Source organism: Gopherus evgoodei, chromosome 4 (genome assembly GCF_007399415.2).
Source record: "Gopherus evgoodei ecotype Sinaloan lineage chromosome 4, rGopEvg1_v1.p, whole genome shotgun sequence".
Taxonomy (NCBI): domain Eukaryota; kingdom Metazoa; phylum Chordata; order Testudines; family Testudinidae; genus Gopherus; species Gopherus evgoodei.
In genome coordinates this window covers 23,858,955-23,880,797 of record NC_044325.1, presented here as the reverse complement: position 1 = coordinate 23,880,797, position 21,843 = coordinate 23,858,955, and the positions used below count along the sequence as shown (strand labels likewise).

Genomic DNA, 21,843 nt, shown 5'->3' with positions numbered 1-21,843 from the left:
GTACTTTTTCAATAGTGCTGCAAACACTGGTGGATCACAAGGGACATTTCACCAACATCAACATGGGATGGCCGGGAAAGGTACGTGACACTTGCATCTTCAGGAACTCTGCTCTGTTTCAAAAGCTGCAGCAAGGGACTTTCTTCCCAAGCCAGAAAATAACCGTTAAGCATTTCAACATCCCCATAGTTATCCTTGGGGACCCAGCCTACCCCTTAATGCCATGGCTCATGAAACCATACACAGGCAGCCTGGACAGTAGTCAGGAGCTGTTCAACTATAGATTGAGCAAGTGCAGAATGGTGGTAGAATGTGCATTCGGACGTTTAAAAGCCCCCGGTGCAGTTTACTGACTCGGATAGACCTCAGCGAAACCATTATTCCCATTGTTATTACCGCTTGCTGTGCGCTTCACAATATCTCTGAGAGTAAGGGGGAGACATTTATGGCAGGATGGGAGGTTGAGGCAAATTGCCTGGCCGCTGATTGTGCGCAGCCAGACACGAGGGTGCTTAGCAGAGTACAGGAGGGCGTGGTGTATATCAGAGAAACTTTGAAAACCAGTTTCATGACTGGCCACACTATGGTGCGAAAGTACTGTTTGTTTCTCCTTGATGACCCCACCCCCATCCCTCCTTGGTTCACTCTACTTCCCTGTAAGCTAACCACCCTCACCTCCCCCCTTCAGTCACTGCCTGCAGAGGCAATAGTCATTGTTGCTTCACATTCATGCATTCTTTATTAATTCATCACACAAATAGAGGGATAACTGCCAAGGTAGCCTGGGAGGGGTGGGTGAGGAAGGAAGCACGAGGTGGGGTGGGGGAGGAGGGAAGGACAAGGCCACACTGCACTTTAAAACTTATTGAATGCCAGCTTTCTGTTGCTTGGACAGTCCTCTGGGGTGAAATGGTTGGGTGTCTGGAGGCTCCCTCACCGCATTCTTGGGAGGAGGGCAGTTGGTTACACAGGGGCTGTAGCGGCAGTATGTGCTCATGCTGCCTTTCCTGAACCTCAGCCATACGCCAGAGCATATCAGTTTGTTCCTCCAGTAGCCTCACCGTTGCCTCTTGCCTTCTGTCTGCAAGCTGATACCACCTATCATCTTCAGCCCACCACTTATCTTCAGCCCGCCACCTGTCCTCACGTTCATATTGTGCTTTCCTGGACTCTGACATTGTCTGCCTCCATGCATTCTGCTGTGCTCTTTCAGTGTGGGAGGACTGCATGAGCTCAGAGAACATTTCATCGTGAGTGCATTTTTTTTTTGCCTTCTAATCTTCACTAGCCTCTAGGAAGGAGAAGATAGTGTGAGCGTTGAAACATTTGCAGCTGGTGGAGTTTAAAAAAAAAAAGGGGGGAGATTGGTAGTTAAAAAGACATTTTAGAGAACAATGGGTAGACTTTTTCATGGTAAACCTTGCTGTTAACATTACATAGCACATGTGCTTTCGGTACAAGGTCACATTTTGCCTCTTACTGAGAGTATGCCGGTTTGGTGTGAGAGATCACACATGCAGGGCTGGGCAACAGAATTTGACTTGCAGGCAGCCATGGTAAGACACAGTCTTTTGGTTTCTTTAACCTTCATAACATGTGGGAATGGTTTCAAACAGCAGTGCCCTCGTTTCCCATACCAAGCAGCCTTTGGGTTGGCCATTTAAAATGGATTGGCCATTTAAAAGGAGGGGCTGCAGTTTTTGGGTTAACGTGCAGCGTGGGCAGGTGCAGGGTTAAATAGATGTAACGCTGCTAAATTCAACCTAAACTCGTAGTGTAGACCAGGGCTGAGACTGCTCATCTTAGAAAAGAGACGACTAAAGTAGAATGTGATAGAGGTCTCTAAAATCATAAATGGTGTGGAGAAAGTGACTGTTTACTCCTTCATGTAACCTAAGATCTAGAGGTTACCCAATGAAATTAATAGGCAGTGGGCTTAAAATAAATATAAGGATGTGCTTCTTCATACAACACACAGTCAACCGGTGGAACTCATTGCTAGGGGATGCTGTGAAGACCAAAAGTATAACAGAGTTCAAAAAAGAATTAGATAAGTTAAAGAAGGATAGGTCCATCAGTGGCAATTACCAAGATGGGACAAAACTCCATGCTCTGGGTGTCCCTAAGCATCTGACTGCCAGAAACGTGAACTGGACAAGAGGGGATGGATCACTCAATAGTTGCTCAGGTCTGTTCATTCCCTCTGAAGTATCTGTCACTGGCCACTGTTGGAAGACAAGATACTGGGCTAGATGAACCATTGGTGTGACCTGGTAAGGCTGTTCAGTTTTTGTAAAGTTTTTGCAGAACAAAATAACATTGTCTGATTCCATTTCTTTTATGTACCTTCCTGGTTCTTTAGTATTGGTTCTTGCTTAGTCTCTTCGCAGATGAAATAGAAACATGATTGACTCACTGGTACTAATCCTCAGGTATTTTCCTCTTTTTTTATGTAAGAGGACAAAAAGAAACAAAACCATACTCTGGCTAAGGTTAAACATATAGCATGTAAATATGTTGGTCTGTGCCCAATTATCCCTTCTTCTCTCATGCAGGCCCCCATCCCATGAAACAGAGTGACCTCTGACCTCTGAGTGACCTCATGCCATTAATTTCAGTGGTCTTGAGAATGCTCAGCACATAGCAGGAAGTGCTGAGAACTCCACAATATCAGACTCTAACCTTGGGTCATGCCTTTACTGGGTACGATGAACTTTAATTGGAATTTTGGAAAGAGCTCTTCTGAAGTGAAACTTACAGTAATGTCATTTTGAACAATTTCTGTGTTGGAGGTGATCTTTAATTTTGAATTACGTTTGTTTAGAATCTGTCTTAGTCTTCAAGGTATTTACCGTGGAGCACAGAAGCGTTCATCTCAAGTCTAATATTTGTTTTCATTTGCAATATGAATAGATTTTGCCTGACTATCCCAGAGATGTTTTCCGGTGCTGCTGTGAATACTGCCAGGGAGGTAGTACACTCTTGTAACTCGTGTCTGACTAACATACAGACTAGTCCAGATAGCCTCTGGAGGAATCGGTGCCAGCCCTCTTTAGCCACGTGGGTTCTATTCAAGGCAGTGATGGAGGAGAGGATTTTCCTAGAGGACTGTCTTTTTCAATCGGGAGGGAGGGAGGGAAAAGGCAAACAATGACTTGGCAATGCTCCACATGAATGTTTTAGTCAGCACATGTTATAGATAAATGAAACTGGATAAATACAGCATATGAGGGCTACCACTAAAGTGGCTTATTCAGCTGATGTAGAATTCCATAGTGTCTCGTTTCAAGTATTTGCTTTTCCTTAACATCAGCATTTTATTCTGTTAGAAACCATCTTTGTAGTTGAAGTATTTTAATTAGCAGGCAATCATTCATATACACTTGCACGCACATACACAGTCACACTCTTACAACACTTTAAATCTGTTTAAAGTCTTTGTTTCAAACTGAGTCCATTGTCCAGTGAGACGCAGTATTTTCCTCCTTCTACCGGTCAAGAAAGCCAATATTAACAAACTCTAAGCTGCTTTTGCTAGGAATTCTAGCCTTCCAGTATTTTTTGTTTAAGATATTGCTGCAGTCATGGTGCAGGAAGTATACGTGCAGCCTGTTATGTGTTTGATAGCTACTCTTATCGGTACCAAAAATGTTGTGACCACACCCTAGAGACTCTGGGACTAGATTACTGCAGTACATGGTGATGTTTTTCTTTGTTACTTTTAAAAACATTCCTCTTAAACTGGTATTTTCACTTTCTTCTCTTTAGGCTATTTGCCCAAAAAGCAAGTGTTTACCTTGAAATTAACAGGCTTAAAGTTAGGTGTGTGATGGAATACTTGCTGAGTAGAGACTTTTCATGTGAGATTTAGAGATAAAATGATTAATCGTGGCATTAATTAAATTTTTTTGTGAATTAATTTAAGCACCAGTTTCTGGATGCTTGAGAAGAGTCAGTGCTGCTCTTTTCAGAGTAGGCTTAAGCTTATCCGGTTTTAAAGGCCAAGAAGGACTGGATCTAGTCAGTACTGAAGTGAGAGACCTTCAAAGGGACAAAGTCTGTAGAACAAGAGTATCTATTGAGCAACATTTGCTTGTAGTTTTCAGATTGGACTAGTAATAACAGACACAGATTCTTGTCTTTGGGTGCAGATGTTCCTGGTTCATTGTTTTTGTTAGGAAAGATTAATCAAGATCTATTTTTTACTCACCAACTTCCTGTATTCTGCAATGGCCAGATCTGGCATTATGACTGTTTTAGGTGGAACACATTGTTAATATTTACTATAGCTGTTCAGCTATCTTTATATGCATTTAACTGTGATTGAGAGAGAGAGAGCAGGTTCTCTATAAAGTCCTGTTTTCAAAGGTGTATAACTTTTTAGTTCAAAGGGTAATTTCAAAAATTTTACTGTTCGCTTAAGGGGAAATGGATTGGCTGGTGGGTGGTTTTGTGGGGGGGAAGTTTGAAGAAAACCTGTCCAGCAGTACTTGATTGAGTGGTGAACCTTTTAAAGAAACACATGGTACATTTTTTTTTTTAAACACTGGAATTTTTTCCCCAATGTTAATCTTTAAAATCTCAGCCTTTAGTCATATTAACACAGTTTGTTTTTTTTCTTGTTGCACCAAAGTCAGGAAGTTCAGCGCACAAATCTTATACCTGCCCTGCTGTGCCTGTGCATTACAGTAGAGTTTCTTGTCTGGGTGGTGGTGGTGTAGCTGTGTTGGTCTCAATTGACAGGCTCAGAGCCTTGCTTCCATGAGGTTTTTTGCAGTGTAGACGTACCCTATGTAACTAATACTATAAACACACTTATAACTGTCACTTTAAGCTTGTGACTCATATTGCTGAAACCAGTGGGGCGATTCATGTTCTTAAAGTTAAACAAGAGTGTGCATCTGAGGGGTGCCTCAGCTTCTCCACTTGGACTTGTGCTCAAACATGTGAGCTGTTTTTCAAGCAGCTGAGATTAAAAAAATAATTAATGCCCCCCCCAACCAACCAAACAAAAAAAAAACAACACCCCTCTCCAAGACTTCTCCTGGTTGTCCTCTCAAATATGAATCAAGTTAAAGCAAGTATGGAAATTATGCTGGTCTTGTATTCAGAGCTATATTCAGTCCTGGATCAGTGGCTGTTTAAAGAAGACCCTAACCCTAATCTTTGATTTTAATGGAATACACCTCTACCCTGATATAACGCTGTCCTTGGGAGCCAAAAAATCTTACCGTGTTATAGGTGAAACTACGTTATATCTAATTTGCTTTGATCCGCCGGAGGACGCACCCCCGCCCTCCCAGAGCGCTGCTTTATCGCGTTGTATCCAAATCCATATTATATCGGGTTGCGTTATATTGGGGAAGAGGTGTATCTAGTTTTTGCTCCGTCTGTATAAATGGCTTCTCAAGGTCACTTGTATTTACTTTGTTGAGTTTGGAGAGTGAGAAACTACTGTGTTGGCTTGTAAAATTAGCAGGGTTCTGTTTACCATCTCCATTGTGGCATTTTCAGCACAAACCTCTTAAGAATGTTTAAATAACATGGATTAACACTTTTTAAAAACTGCTTTGATAATGACCATTATCACATACAGCATAGAACAGAGCTGAAACTAGAATCTAGAGTGCTTGCTTCTCTGAGAAATCCCTTCTTTCCTTCAATGAGGCATCCTATACCTTCCAAAACTATGGAGGTGATCTTATTGAGGTTCAGAAGTTTAAATGCTGAGGACTGAGGTCCTCATATGAACTAGTTTGTATTGCAATTCCTTTATTTTCAAGTCCAATTACTGTAATTGTAGGCGCAAATCTGGTATTTGCATGCAAAAATATGCATGTGGGTTTGCATGCCAAAGTACCCTCTACCTTTTGGAAAATTGGTCCTTGATAGTCAAGTACTAATACTAAATAAAACAACTTCATATCCAAATAGTATTTCTATTGCAACCATATACCTGTGTTTAGCACTTCTATTTCACTCAAGCATTAAGGTGACCTGGAAGTGAAAGGATTCAAATAGATTCAAATAGAATACCAGCAAAATATTTTAAAACTCTCTAAAATATTCATAGTGGCTTTTCTGTAAAACATTAACATACACGATGAGATATGGTGGGATAAGGACTCTATTAGCAATCCTTTAGGATGACTTGTATAACTCTCACCTTTGCGAGTAAAGAAGCTGTGCCCATAAAAGCATTATACTACTCCACGCAGTGTTCTGTTTGATGTGTTTATTGAGAAGTATATTGTACTGAATATTCTTTAGAGAGAACTTATAGATTAGTTGAGCACAGGTTTGTTTGGTTTTTTTTAGGGGTCAACTTCACAGCAGAAGTGCAGGGGGAAAAATGAAAAGGCACAGGGGTGGGTGGGCAGGTATTGGAGAGCAAACAGTAGCCTTCCTGGCAGGAGTCATGTAGCTTTGCTCTTTTTGTAGATTAGCCATGTGCTTCTTCAGGGATTTCCTCAAGGAAAATACATTTCTCAGTGGTGTGGTTTTCAATGGCCCAAATAAAGCCTGTGAAATCTTGGAAATGGCTGGAGTGGAGGTGGGTGTTGGAGAGCCCATCCCGCATTTACCCTACAGTGGCCGCTCCTGTGTGGGTGCCACTCAGATTTGGCCAGTTTGCCCTTCTGTCTCACTCTACAGAGGGGCAGATGTGGAAAGCTGGGATCAGCCTCTCAGGATGGGAGCTGCGGCTGCAGCATGAGTATGGAATGGGTTTTCTCTCCAAGTCTCCCCCACCTCCACAAATTCACAATTTGTAATGTCCATGCCAAAATTGTAGACTTAGGCATGACCAGCTTGAGTACATGCTATTTTTTTTTTTTTGGTCTCGTATGTTGTACCTTAAAATATTTGTGAGAGAAATATATTTTGGAGCTTAAAGTTTGAAATGGGTATAGGAGAGGTCAAGAGGATTGGCCCATCCTCTTTTCAAGATGTTTAACGTAATATGGAGTTCTTAAAGCTTAGGTGCCAAAAAACTCTAGAAATCTGGTACATTTATGAGTTAGGAGCAGAAGATGGAAGGAAGATTCATACTGTTGTCAGATTAGCTACACGTATTGCTACACTTGTGGTTTATTTTGAAAAATGTTTGACCAAATAACCAAACTTAGCCAAACGTATTGTCTAAAGGTAAAACAGTGCATTATGAAAAGGAGATATACATACTGTTCTTCCAGGAAGCAATTCTTGTCTTTCAGCACGTTCACCTTACTCACAAGGTGTACTTCAGAAATATGCCCCCAAAGCCACTTGTTTCTATAGGATCATCGTTTACACGTTAGAAAGCACTACTGAGCTAGTGAAAAACATTTCTGTTGTATCTATTTTATGTCTTGTCATTTCTTGATGTTGTTTCACAACTGATGTTTGGAAGTTGTCGTGTTTCCTTTTTCATTTATTTGTATTTATAAACTGCTTAATCAGCTCTGATTTTTCCCAAGCACTTAGTTTCTGTTCTGCTAGCATCTTGCTTTCAAAAAATGATTTTGTAGGCAGAGACAGAAAACCAAATATTCATTGTTTATAGGAACATTGGATTAAATGTTGAAAACCACACGTCTGTTTTAGTCTCCGTATCTGAAATGAGTGTGAGGATCTCTGTCCCAATAGGTGAAGACACAGCAATGGTGTGATTAAGCACAAGATTGGGAGCTGGGAGAATCTGGGTTTTGACCCTGGTTCAGACAGACTTCCTTTGCAATCTTGGGAAATAGATTAATTTCTCTTTGATTCAGTTGCCCCTAGCTGTAAAATGACAATACTCCCCTACCTGACAGGAGTGATAAGGCTAAATTAGTGTTTTTGAGGAACTTGGAGACTATAGTCATGAGCACCACATAAAAGCCTATAAATACGTTTTTGGCATGTCAGCTGTTGATCAGGAAGGTTGGGAGGCTTGTATGCTACTTTTTAAAATACCAAACCATTGTACAAGTTACAAATATGGCATCTTCTACAATCGGTAAGTGTGTATAAATCCCAATAACGCAAGTAGAAGTTAAGTAAACATTAGGGAGAATTGTCTCTGATAGTTTCAGTTTAAAATTGCAAGATTTTTGCCCTTTGAAACATAAGCCAATTTATATACCTCCACTGATACTTTTCTTAGTAGTAATGGGAAAAGAACACCATCTAATCTTGTACCAGTATCTAGTTACCTTTATCAGGGGTCCGCAAAATTTATCTGCCATGGAAAAATGCAAATTCACATTTTTAAAGAGAATCTTTTAGTTTTTATATTTTGTGGAAAAAATAAAAACATATACAGTAGAACCCCGATTACCTGATCTAATTGGGACCAGAGCCGGATCGGATAATCAAAAATTTGGGTAATCAGGAGAAATGGGCCTGGCTCGGGCCGTCGGCCTCAGACGGCAGGGCTCGGGCTGTTGGCTAAAAAAATTGTAAATATATCAGTAAAATATTGGAAAGGAATGGAGGCAGAAAAAGATTGATACTAGCCATGGGAAGAGGAAGACAATATTGGAAAAGAAGAACAGTCGAAAGAAAAAGGAAAGATGGATGAGGAGGGGAGAGAAAGAAATGGGGAAAGGTGTGTTTCTCCCCCCCCCCATCTCCATGGAGGGTTGACTAGACTCATAGTTAGGAAACTAATTTCTCTTCCATGTTCACAAAGTATGAGACACAGATTGTGGGATATTTATTTGTATTACAATACTACCTAGAGTTTGCAACAGAGATCAGGGTCCCATTTTGCAGTACACTACACAAACATAATGGTGTGTCAAAGAGCTTACCGCCTAAATAGATGGAATGGGCAAAAGGATGCAACACAAACTCAGTGATGGTTGGCAAGTGCCATGTTAGTGCCATGGTTTTTATAATGTTTTTATCTGTGATTTTTTTTTACTGTTGCACTTAAGCACAATGGAAAGTTTTTAACAAGATGTGCTAGAAAGTTTACATCTCCATTACGACTCTCTAAATTGTTCTCTTAAAGTCCATGATAAGGAGTTACTTGGGAGTTCAGTTGTGTAATTAACTTTGTGGAAAACCCAGTTGCGTAGCATGTGTTTCAGGTTTGTAATAGGAGGTATGAAAGATAAGTTCTTATGAGGGCAGATACTCATCACTCCAAGTGCATACCTAAGCACTCAGATTTCCATCAGGAATGAAATTGGTAAAATTAACTGTTAAGGTTTGATTTAGATTATTGATGAGATGTCAAATAATCCTGGCTCATTCAGCTTTATCTGTCAAACCTAGAACAGCACAACTTGAAAAGAAGCCATACTTTACCCTCTTTTCAAAAGTCTGAGTTCAAGCCTGTTTATGTTTATACAGGAATTGTTTATGATTGATGAAACATTAGCCAAGACTTATGCACAACTTCTTACCAGTTTATCTTGTTTTGAACATAGTTTACCCAAAAGTCAGCAAAATTGGAGATATTCTGCACTGCCATAGGTTGGTGCAGAGGCATGTTGGTCAAGTGTCAACAAAATCATCCATCTTCTTCCTTAGTACACTCTGCGAGCTATACGTATTACACTTATCATATCTGACAAGCTTCAACACAACGTACATCTTCTCTGACAGATTCTGCAGATACACAGACCAGAGGTTGAGTTCACCTATTAGCATATTGGCGTTACAGCAAGGTACCCTGGGAACATGGTTCACAGTTTAGCATAAGTATAAAGTATACAAAACGTTCTAGAAATATATATTAAAAATACCAGGTGACTGGATAAGAGGGTGTGTTTACTGTTCTTCCCTGCATAGATTAAAGGGCATTTAAGAGCATATAGCATGTAGGTGTGAAAAATGTCATGGTAAAGTTGATGGTATGTCCACGCTGATGAGTCACTTACAGTGAAAAAAGCTTGATTTAAGTTCCTGAAATGCCATAGACTTTCTTTGGTAGATGAAATGTTGCATGAGACCTGCCTTCCGCCTCTCCTGGTATATCTCCTAGGAGATAAAGATTGCAAAGACCAAGTTCCCAGCTAGTAGAGAAGGAATATGCTTTTGTGTAGGCCTGATCTTCGCTGGCCAGTTAGCCTACATGAAAAGCGTGTCACAAAAAGCAGATACTATAGTAGGCATCTTGAGATGGTCTTTATAGGGATAAAAAGCAGAGCTGGTTTAGAGAATGCTATGAAGGCAGCCTGAAAAGGAAAGAAGTGCGGGGGGGAGTGTCAGAAAGAGGGCCAGACAGACATTGGGCCAGAATTTTAAAGTTAAATGCAAAGCAGGCAAGTCCGCATGTGCACGAGCTCAGTTTGGCACAGGGTTATGTGTGGATTTGTGCATGTATGTGTGTGCTCCTAAATTAGGTACCTGCAGAGATGATTGCAACTGTGTATCTCACATTGACAATGCAATCCAGCACATATGTGACAACACAGAATCACTGGGCTGGACCCTTGGAAGGTCATTGTAATCCAACTCCCTGTGTTGAGGCAGGGCCAAGAATGCTTGCACCTGTCAGGGATGGACTTAGTTTAAGCTGTTCTTAAAAACTTCCAGTGATGGGGATTCTACAACCTCCTGTGGAAGCCTATTGCAGAGCTTAACTCCTTTTATAGTTCTTTTTTTTCCCTCTAATATCTTACCTTTCTAAATCACCCTTGCTTCGGATAAAGCCCAATACTACTTGTACTACCTTCAGTAGACATTGAGAACAATTGATCTTTATAACAATCATCTTCAAATACATTAAGGGCTATCAGGTGTTCTCCCTCCCCTTGTCATATTTTCTAAAACTAAACATGCCCAGTTTTTTTAAATCTTTACTTTTAGGTCAAGTTTTCTAAACCTTTTATCATTTTTGTTGCTCTCTTCTGGACTCTCTCCGATTTGGCAACATCTTTCTGAAACTGTGGTGCTTAGAACTGGACACAGTATCCTAGTTGAGGCCTCGCCAGTGCTGAGTAGAGAGGGATAATTGTCTCCTGTGTCTTACATATTGTACTCCTGTTAATATACTCCAGAATATTAGCCTTTTTTACAACTACATCATGTTTACTCATATTCAATTTATGACCCACTACAACCTCCAGATTATTTTCAGTAGTACTGCTGCCTAGCCAGTTATTCCCCACTTGGTGGTTGTGCATTTGGTTTGGTTTTTTTTCCCTTCCTACATGTAGTACTTTATGCTTGTCCTTACTGAATTTCATCATGTTGATTTCAGACCAATTGTCCTACTTGTTAAGGTTATTTTGAATTCTAATCCTGTCCTCCAAAGTGCTTACAACTCCTCCTAGCTTCGTATCATTTACAAATTTTATAAGCACACTCTCCATTCCTTTATCCAAGTAATTAATAAAAATATTGACTAGTATTGGATCCAGGACAAACTCCTGCAGAATCCCAAGTGATACATCCTCCCAGTTTGACAACAAACCCTTGATAGATATACTCTGTTACGATGGTCTTTCAACTAGTTGTGCACCCACTTCATAGTAATATAATGTAGACCACATATGCCTCATATTCTGATGAGACTGTCACGAGACTGGATCAAAAGGCTTACTAAAATCAAGTTATATCACATCTACATCTTTTTTCCCCCATCCGCTGGGCCAGTAAACCTATCAAAGAAGGAAATAAGATTGGTGTCGCATTATTTGTTCTTGACAAATCCTTGTTGACTATTACTTATTACCCTGTTAGACTCTTGGTGCTTACAAATGATTATAAATACATGATTGTAAATACCTCATTTCCTTGTAAGATGTTGACCTTTTTAAAGCTGTATCTGCCTGTCATTCAATGGAGCCCTTCTAAAGTTCATTTAGAGGGAAGCATTGTTTTTGCTCTGATATGCAGTTTTTTCAGATTATATTTGCATTTGTTAAGCTTCCTGACTCTTACCTTGCTACAAAACACCTCCTTATATGATACACAACAAACATTCTGGTCAGAAACATTTGGTTTTGAAGGGCAGATAAGTTTCCCCCCCCCTGCTCATTCAAAGCTCCCCAGAGTTCAGTGGGAGTCTTCACTGAATAAAGACTGATGCCCTGGGAAGAGTGAGATAAATGTTTCACTTGGGCTCCCAGGAAACTAGGATTTCAGATATTCTAGTGAAAATGTGGGTGATCCAGACCTAAGAAGATGTATCTGCAGCTGTGTCTAGACTACAAGCTAGGGGTGTGATTCTTCTGCTTGTGTATACATGGTTGTGCTATCTCAAGTATAAATAGCCATGTAGCTGCAGTAGCAGGGTAGCCAAGTACATACCTGCCTGAAGCTGGTGAGTCTGTACTTGGCATGGCTCATCCTGCACCTCTTCTGCTATTTAGCTAGCATGAGTATGTGTCAAATCACACCTCTCGCTCGCCATGTAGACATAACCTGCAGAGCCAGACCCCCTTACTAATAGTGAGGGTGGGAACAGTGGAGGCAAGTCACCAAATGGTCCCAAATCTGAGACAGTTGGACTCTTTAAAAATGTCCAGGTCAAGATGTAAATATGCTAGGAGAATTTGAGAAGGCAGTAAGAAAATAATGAATTGGTGCATTTGTTGCTCTGCATAGGAAGGTTTCTACTGAATTTACAAATCATTTTTAATCTTGCCGTATCCCAGTTGCAACGCTGACTGATTTGCTTATATGAACATTGGAACAATAAAATTTAGGTTTGCAGTTACTGAGCTTGGATGTTGCAAATTAAAATATAACAATTAGATTTTGAAAACAAAGTAGCATCAATTTATGCTGGCCCAGATTATTTCCTTTTTTGCAACCTTAACATGTTAACTTAGAGGAAACATTACATTTTACATGGTAACTATGCAATGTGGTCTGTATTTGCAAAACTGTCAGGGTTTGGGGTTGTTTTGTTTTGTTTTTGTCTGTAGTCTGACATTTTATTACTTCCATAGCAGATATCTGTAAGAGAGTGAATTGATCTGTTTTAAATGTTGTACTGGCTGAGACTTTAAGTACTGTTTTTGTTTCTAGCCAGTGGGAATAAACTTGGTCAGTGTTCATTCAAGTCCAAATGATCAGATCCTATGGGCAATTGATAGCAAATGGAATGTCCATGTACGAATAGGAATTACAGAAGAAATGCCAGTAGGAACTGACTGGGAACATGTACCAGGTAAAAATAATGATGATATTCCTATGTGCTTCCTCACACATTCAATCCCTGAAACACTTTAATTCTGTTTTTGTTAGTGAGCTGTTCCAATGCCAAGCGTGCTAGATTGTTGTAATTAACGAGACTTATTTGGTTACCAGATAATCCTTATCTTGACTATGTCTCTCTTAAATATGGTCTCACTTTCACTAAACATTGTAAGTGCCCCTTGATGAGAAATTTCAGATTCTGGAAGTGTTTCCATTGTAGAACAGGCTGCACCGCACCATTTCCAAGTTGTCGCAATCAGTGATGCTGGTGGTGCACTCTTCCCTCTGAGTTGGTACTAAAGCAGTGCTCAGCAAGGTATCTGGGCCTGCTATGCGCCTGGAAGTTCTGTCTTTGAATGTGATAAAAACCAGGGTCCTGCCTCCATGTGATTATTAAAAACTTAATCTCATTTTTCAAATCTGCATGTATTAATCCCCTTGTCCTGGACAAATTCCATCTGCCTGCCAAAAAGTTTGGTTGAAGTTGGATACAGTAGTCTTCCTGACCCCGTGTTCTAAATGGCTGAGTAGTGTTGCTGTGTGCTTTTAAAAAGTTCCCACATTCCACGCCAGAAATGACTGCTGAGCACAAGTTAGTCTGCACAATCTATTTGAGCTCAGTTTGGCTAAAAGGTGTTAAATAAATGTAAGATTATTCCCACTTTCATAATATTGAGGAAGTTATCCTGTCCATCTTAAGTCCAAATTCTGCCCTCATGCCTGAGCAACCGTCTTAAAGTCAAAGGGACAGTCAAGAAAGAAATGTGGAAAACTTGACAGGCTTGGTACCTTTATATGAAACTGTTACATACAGTTTAAAAAGAAAGCATTTTGTTATTTCCTTCATGTGTTTCCATTTAGGGTTGCAGGCATGTCAGCTGGCTATAAGTACAAGAACTGTTTGGGCATGCTGTCCAAATGGAGATGTAGCACGTCGGTATGGCATTACTGACAAAAACCCAGCAGGAGACTACTGGAAGAAGATTCCAGGGAGCGTGTCTTGTTTAACAGGCAAGTCAGTTTTGCATGATGAGCTGAAACCTTCACTGACTGATCTTATGATAGCTAGCGTGTGTTCTCAAATTGATTATTAGTAAAGAGAAATACTATTGTTAAATGCTGCTCTTTTGTTATTTGACCATGACTCTTTCATTAATTTAGCTTTTATAATCTCTCCCCTCCCCAAATTTTTTTTCTTGGGTCTAGTTAGAAAAATTTAGTGAAATATTAGCTACTTTTTGAGTGTTTGCAACTGGAACATACTGCTTTGATTAAAATCTGGATAACTTTTGCTTGGCAGTGACACCTCTAGATGAACTGTGGGCGATTGGTTCTTCAGGATACCTTCTTCAACGTCTGACGAAAACATTCAGCCACTCTCATAGCTTGCAAAAAAGTAATGACACTTCTGTTTTGCTTCATCCCGATGATTTTGAAGATGAATGGGAAGTGATATGAAGGCACTCAAGCATGTGAGGCAGTGGAATAACGAGAGAGCAATGCCTGTATTTCCAGTAACATGCATAGAAAATGTTGGGGTTTAAAGCCACTTGTATTTAAAATGCAATACTAGCACTTTTTTAACTAAACAACTGATCTGTCAAATAACCCCCAAACTGTGCATTCGTATGTTTTTTCCAGTATTTCTTGGGAGACAGTAAGTGTGGCATACTGAAATTGTTCAATTGTATTACCCTAGCAGCTCATTTGGAAATATAACTCTGTTAACCTTATTAGCAATGAAAGTGAATATTTTACAACAGCATGCACACTAATATATATGTACTTCTTCTTTTGAGAAGGCTTTCTGTTGCATTAAATATTTCTCAATAGCAGAAACATTAAATATTTCTCAATTTCTTCCTGTACTTGAAACTCTAGTTAGAGAAATGCCATCTGTCTGTCGTGTCTACCAATTTAAGATGATCCCAATAGGGACTAAAAACATTCTACAGCACGGGTGTCAAAATGAATATTGTTTGGACCATTTTCATTTCAAAATCTCCAGTGCTTCATTGACCTCCCATCTCTGGACATTTGGGTTCGATAACTGGTTTCATTCACAGATGAGAAGTTTGAAATTACCGTAATCTCAGGTGGATATTTGTCCACCCCACATACCATCAAGAAGCTGACTGACTGCTCCATGAGGCCCAGGGCTGGAATAGCAGCAAAGTTTCTGGTATATTGGCAGGGGATTGTGTGAGGCAGCATTCTTGGTACCTGATGCACTGTATTTGTCCCTGTAGCCAGCGCTTTATGGACTAGACTCGTTTTTTTAAAGTACTGAATTCAGGCAATTTAAAAAATATGGCAATTGATAGAATTAATTATTTATATATATATAAATAATTCTATCACCCATAAAAAGTTTGTGATACTGTGGGGAGGTGCTTAACAATATTGTGATTTTTAGCTACATTAGCTAAAGTTTGAAGTGTCTTAACAAATGTTGCAGCAGAGGTGTTTAATGAACTGGGCAACATGCTGAATAAATTAATCAGTGCTGTTTATTTTTCTTTATGTTCTAAATGTTCTCTAAAGGATACCTCATTTTTAAAGACTAGAATTGTAGATGAAAAGAACTTGAGTTCACTGATGTAAGCGGAAGAATATTTTTTGTGTTCATTCTATACTCATACATCATCAGAATGTTTAAACAGCTGTTAACCAATGCTGCAAATGAGCCAGCTTGAGGAGGAGATGAGGAAAAAGTGGAGAGAGAATTCAGTATGGAGAACCGAGGAGTCAATGCATAGAAAGACGTTTCCTTTTAACCTCTGCTCTTTCAAAATAGCTCTTGAACGTTCTGTGCTTGGTTTGGAATAGACACAGTGAAAAGTTTAAATGTAAATCTGACTGTAGAGAGAGAACTAACTTGGATCACTCTTTTTTTTTTTAAATATAGCATGTGTATTATTGACTTGTTTCTGTCTGATTTTTAAATCTGTGGTGATTGGGGAGAGGTCAGGTTTGTTTCCTTTTGACAGCTGATCTGTTTTGATTTCTTTCTCATCTGTATATAGAGACTGCCACAGAGTTTCTTTTTTTAGTCTTCCTGGCACCGCACTCTAATGGATTCAGCTTCTGAAGTTACCCAGTTTGTTTTATACAAGCATGGCAGGGTTTTTTTGAGAACCCCTTGGCAAGTGGAAATGCAGTTTAAAAGTATCTTGTGGCAGCTCCCAAGTCAGCCAGTTCAGAGGAGGGACAAGACATCTTCCCCACTCCCTGTCAAGGACCAGATGCTCAGATAGAACGGTGTTATTTAATACTGACGCTTTTTTTTATTACACTTTTAAAAAGTCATCTTGGTAATGGCGCGAGCTTGCTAGCTGTTTGTACACTGCATAATACTGTACTTTGCTTTGTTCATTAATATTAGTTGGTGTTGAAAGCCCTTCTAAATTGGTGGGACTTTGTTTAATTTGATTAAACCTAAACCCAGGTAATAATTTGAAACCCTTTTAACCTCCTTACTTTCCTTTATTTCAATACTTTTGATTTTCTTTTATTTTTGTTGTGCTTTGAGAGAGAGTGCAATAAACTAGACTTTTTTCAAACTACTGTGTTCAGAGCCTCAATTATTATGATTGACAAATAGAAGAGGGAGTCTGTTCATCCTGGGAGCTCCTCTTGATGCTGGAGAAACATACATATGAAATACCACCCACCAATGGCCAGAAGCGCCAGACACTATGATGGGGACTGGGTACATTAAAGAACACAATTTTGATTTTCAAAGCATCATACGCATACATCAAAGTGCTTTGAGTACTGTACAACATAAGCCATCCCCAGTGTAAGAAACATTATTACCTTATTGCAAACAGGTCACCCCCAACTTCAACATAGGGCTCTGTAGGTTTTAGTCCTGAGTCAGAGTCCTGGAGTTTAAGGCTAGAAGGGACCACTAGATCATCTAGTCTGACCTCCTGTATATCACAGGACATCACCCAGTGCCCGCACACTAAATCCAAAAGCCAAAATGTGGCCAAGTATTACAGCCTACAGGAGACTAGACTATTATGTGCTACAGGGAGAGAATAGGAGGGACTGAAGTGCACCTTGAAAACCAACAACTGCGTTTTTCCTGTGGTTACAAGTTTATCTGCCTTAAATTCAGAATCAAAACAAAGGCTGGGCTGATCACCCATTTCTGTATACAGCTCAGGCCTTTGATCTTGGCCTTCTGTAACAGGTAATTGACAGACAGGGTCACCCAATGAAATTAATAGGCAACAGGTTTAAAACAAACATAAAGAAGTACTTCACACAATGCAGAGTCAACCTGTGGAACTTCTTGTGACGATCATAGGTGTAACTGCGTTCAAAAAAGAATGAGAAGTTCATGGAGGATAGGTCCATCAATTGCTAATCAAGATAGTCAGGGAGGCAATCCCATGCTCTGGGTGTCCCTAAGCCTCTGACTGCTAGATGCTGGGACTAAACGACGGGATCTCTGAATTGTCCTCTCCTGTTCATTCCCTCTGAAGCATCTGGCACTGGTCACTGGTGGAAGACAGGATACTGGGCTAGATGGACCATTGGACTGACCCATATGGCCATTCCTATGTTTTTATCACTTGCTACTGTGATATCATGATGCTACTGTGATATCATGATAATACTCTATTTGCTAATGTACAGAAGTTTTATTTGCACATTAAATGAAGGTCTCGCATAGGAAATACATGAAGAGGATTCAAACAATATCTGTGCCCTCAATATTATACTTAGCATTTATAAATATCCCAGTATCTCAAAGCACTTGTATATTGTATATTAGCACCAGAACCATGGCTTCTGACTCCCAGGTTCTAACCACAAGACCATACTGGCTCTCCTGCTTAGATTCAGATGTTAGTGTTTTCAGTGAGGATCAGTATAGCTTTTGTCCTGAAAACCCAGCTTCTGCTGAATCTTGCAGTGAAATTATATCTTTTGCTTCTAACCTCAATCTATTTCTATGACACACGAGTAAAAGTTTACAGGTCAGGTGCCCCGGGATGGGTGCAGTATAGATTACTGCGCTTGGCAGACAAAAATAGTTTCATTTTCATATTGATTTCACTGCAGGACTGAACAGAAGAAAATAAGTTGTTTGTTGGAAATATTTGAACTGTCAAAAGCATTGAGGAGAATTGTGTAATAGATGAATTATATACGTATGTATGTTGTTTTCTAAAAGTTCTCCTGATGCTAAGGAAATAAACTTTTAATTGCAGGTTTTCAGTTTCTAAAAAATATTTATACAAATATAAAAAGCAGCACCTCCCTATGCCCCTTTGCACCCTTGACACAAATTGCAAGAACAAGAAAACTCCCACAATTGCCAACAAACCTCAACAGCTACAGAATTCCCCACCCTCACACATGCCCAACCCCATCATGCTCCTCCCTCTGCATCAGGCCCAACAAGTAGAAGAACCCTGAAGATTGTCCTGAACGCTAGTAGACTGGCTATTTCAGACCGGAGGGGAGTGCTGTCCCCTCACTTTTCAATCTAGGGGGATTCCATTCAGTGCCTCTCCTGATCACAGCCATGACCACCAAACATTTTTAAACATGACTTGCTCCTGTCTATTCTAGATGCCAAGTCAGGTTTCATATTTGTGCTAACATTTTCTAACAATACATTTTCCCAGTGTAGATGTTGCCAAATAGGAAGGTGGCAGGCTCTTGAGACTGAAACCAGCCCCTTAAATCATCCCGAAACCAATAGGCAGCCCATGCAGATCCTGAAGCTCAAAGAGTCTTTTTCTTTGAGTATGAAGCACTGCTTAACAAGCCACTACAGATTGCACCTCTTTGAGTTCTGGATTGATTTAGGGAGCACCCCATAAAAAAATGCTTTGTAGCAAATCCAGTTCTGAGTTCAAGGCCATCAATTTTGTAACAAACCTCTGCTCTATTCTGTTTTCTCCAGTCTTCTGGAATTTCCTTAATGTTGTGCCAATATTTAAAAAGGGTAAATGGGATAATTCAGGTAATTGTAAGCCTGTTAGTCTGACATCGATGCCAGGTAAGACAATGGAGCTGCTGAGATGGGACTTGATTAATCAAGAGTTAAAGGAGGGTAATGTAACTAATGCTGATCAACATGGGTTTATGGCAAATGTCAGACTAATTTGATATCCTGCTTTGAGATGACAAGTTTGGTTAATAAATAGTGTTGATGTAATAGAGTTCTATAAGATTTTTGATATGGTACTGCATGATGTTTTGATTAAAAACTAAAAAGATATTAAATGGATTGAAAGCTGGCTACTCAATTGGTTTCAAAAGGTAACTATAAATGTGGAGTGTTTCTAGTGGGGTCCTGTAGAGATCAGTTCTTGGCATTATGGTATTTAATGCTTGTATTAATGATGGGGGGGAAGAAAACAAAAAATCATTACTGATCAAGTTTGCAAGTGACAAATTGGCGGTGTGGCATAATGAAGATAACAGATCTCTGAAACAGAGCGATCTGGATTGCTTGGTAAGCTGGGCACAAGCAAACAATATGCATTTTAATGTGGCTAAATGTGAGTGTGTACCTCCAGGAACAAAGATCGTAGACTATACTTACCAGAAGGGGGTACTCTATCCTGGGAAACAGAGACTCTAAAAAAGATGTGGATGGTGATGTGGATGCTCAAGTGCAAATGAGCACACTGTGATACTGAGCAAAGGTCCTGACATTTTCTTAGGAGTAGAGGGGCTATATTACCTCTGTTATAAACAGATAGCTAAGGGTTAATGTTTTTTTACCTGAAACACCTGACCAGAGGACCAATCAGGAAACAAGACTTTTTTAAATCTGGGTGGAGGGAAGTTTGTGTGTGAGTTCTTTCTTTGTCTTGGGTCTGACCCTCTCGGCTATGAGAGTAATCTTTTTGTCTCCTGGCTTTTTAATCTTTTGTTTTCAAGTTGTAAGTACAAAAATAGTTAGACAATATGTTTATATTGGTTTTTTTTTTGTATTTACATGTGTGTAGTTGCTGAAATGTTTTAAATTGTATTCTTTTTGTTTGTTTATTTATTTTTTAAGCAATTGACCCTGTATTTGTTACCTTAATACAGAGAGACCATTTTTATGTCCTTTTCTTTCTTTTTTATATAAAGCCTTCTTCCTAAGACTTGTTGGAGTTTTTTTTTCTGGGGGTCCCCCAGGGAAGGTTTTGGGGAGACCACAGTGTGCCAGGCACTGTATAGATTCCTGGCTGGTGGCAGCTTTACCAGGTCCAAGCTGGTAACTAAGCTTGGAGGTTTTCATGCTAACACCCATATTTTGGACGCTAAGGTCCAGATCTGGAAAAAAATGTTATGACATAAGTGGCAGCGTTGTGGGATAGATAGAAGCCAGTAGGAATATTATATTTTTCTTTTCTCTGCTAGGGGCTTTTAAGCAGAGAGGGTTTGGTTTTAAAAGGAACCAGAGAGAATTTTTTTTTCTGTTCTCTCCTGGCAGTAGCTTGCATATTAAGCAAGGAACCATTAAGCTGTGACAAACGGGTCTTTTGTCAGACAATAGCACTCCAATGTTATGACAACCTCTGTCTTTGGCACTGTGTGACCACTGCTGGAATACTGCGTCCGGGTCTGGTATACACAGTTCAAGAAGGAATGTTGAGAAATTGGAGGAGGGTTCAAAGAGTAATAATGATTAAAGGATTTGAAAATGTGCCATATAGCCAGCCTGCAGAGTGGTGATACTCTCAGGCTTACCATTGGAACAGTTTAGCAAGGGCTGTAATGGATTCCCCATCCCTTAAATCTTTAAATCAAGATTGGATGTCTGTCTAAAAGAGATGATCTAGTTCATATGCAAGTCACTGGGCTCAATGCAGGAATTGCGGCATGAAATTCTATGGCCTGTGTTACGTAGGCGGTCAGATCATAATGGCTTTAAGGGCTATTAATAGATCTGCCACAAACCTTATATCAGCCATAAAATTATATTTATACTAGTGAACAAGTGGGGCCTGCAGGAGAAATAAAGATTTTTTTTTCCCAGACACTCTCAATTCTACCTTCTTGTAATATATGAGGACTTTTTCTTTAAATGTTACATATGGCCTTCAAACACCATTCTCTGTTCTTAGTCTGTCTCCTCATGACAAGCTAGTGATTGGTGTAGTGTAGTTTTCTGAGTAGATACAGTGAAATTATATTTAAGAAACCGTATGTGGGATTTCCATGTTGCAGATACAGAGAAAGGAAAGCTGCTTCTCAGTGAAATATGAGATGGTGTTTTGTGGATTTCTAAATTGCCACTGTCTACTTCTGCATCTCTTTTGAATAAAAAAGAGATTGCAGCTTGTGTGTTGGAATATCCCCTTCAGAGAAAATAGCCCTAAGGTTGTATATCAACTATGTGTCAATTTCACACCCACATTTGTATAATAGTTTGAACTTTGTAAGAGCAACTGCTGTGTGACCTATACATAGAAATAAGCCAGCAAAGACCTGTCATCAATATTGCACTCATAGTTTGCCTGTGGTGAAAGTCTAATTCTCTTGAGTTTGTGGAGAGCATGATAAATTGTCAGGGTAACACTTTATCATAACAGGTTAATCTCTGTTAATTCATTTTGTAATTGTAGTACTAAAATGCTTACCTCATCAGATATTAATAGGGATGCCATAAGTACTGGTGTAGGAGATCTATTGCACTTCCACACAGATTATCTGGATGATTGTTTCAAATGTTATCAGCATGCAGTAGGGATCTAA

General features: G+C 39.7%; 1 protein-coding gene across 5 annotated transcripts in view; it reads left to right on the top strand.

Annotated features, from left to right (window-relative positions):
• TECPR2 (tectonin beta-propeller repeat containing 2) overlaps positions 1-16,685 on the top strand; it is a 72,456-nt gene extending 55,771 nt beyond the window's left edge. For 3 of the 5 annotated variants that reach the window (XM_030558709.1, XM_030558708.1, XM_030558707.1), the window contains exons 18-20: positions 12,952-13,093; positions 13,984-14,133; positions 14,423-16,685. In XM_030558709.1, the coding sequence (XP_030414569.1) occupies positions 12,952-13,093; positions 13,984-14,133; positions 14,423-14,580 (450 nt within the window). In that variant the 3' untranslated portion in view covers positions 14,581-16,685. Of the gene's footprint in view, positions 1-2,555; positions 2,704-12,951; positions 13,094-13,983; positions 14,134-14,422 lie in introns of those variants that run through there. The other 2 variants (XR_003999910.1, XM_030558711.1) reach the window with 2 other exon arrangements.
• Positions 16,686-21,843: the final 5,158 nt, after the last annotated feature.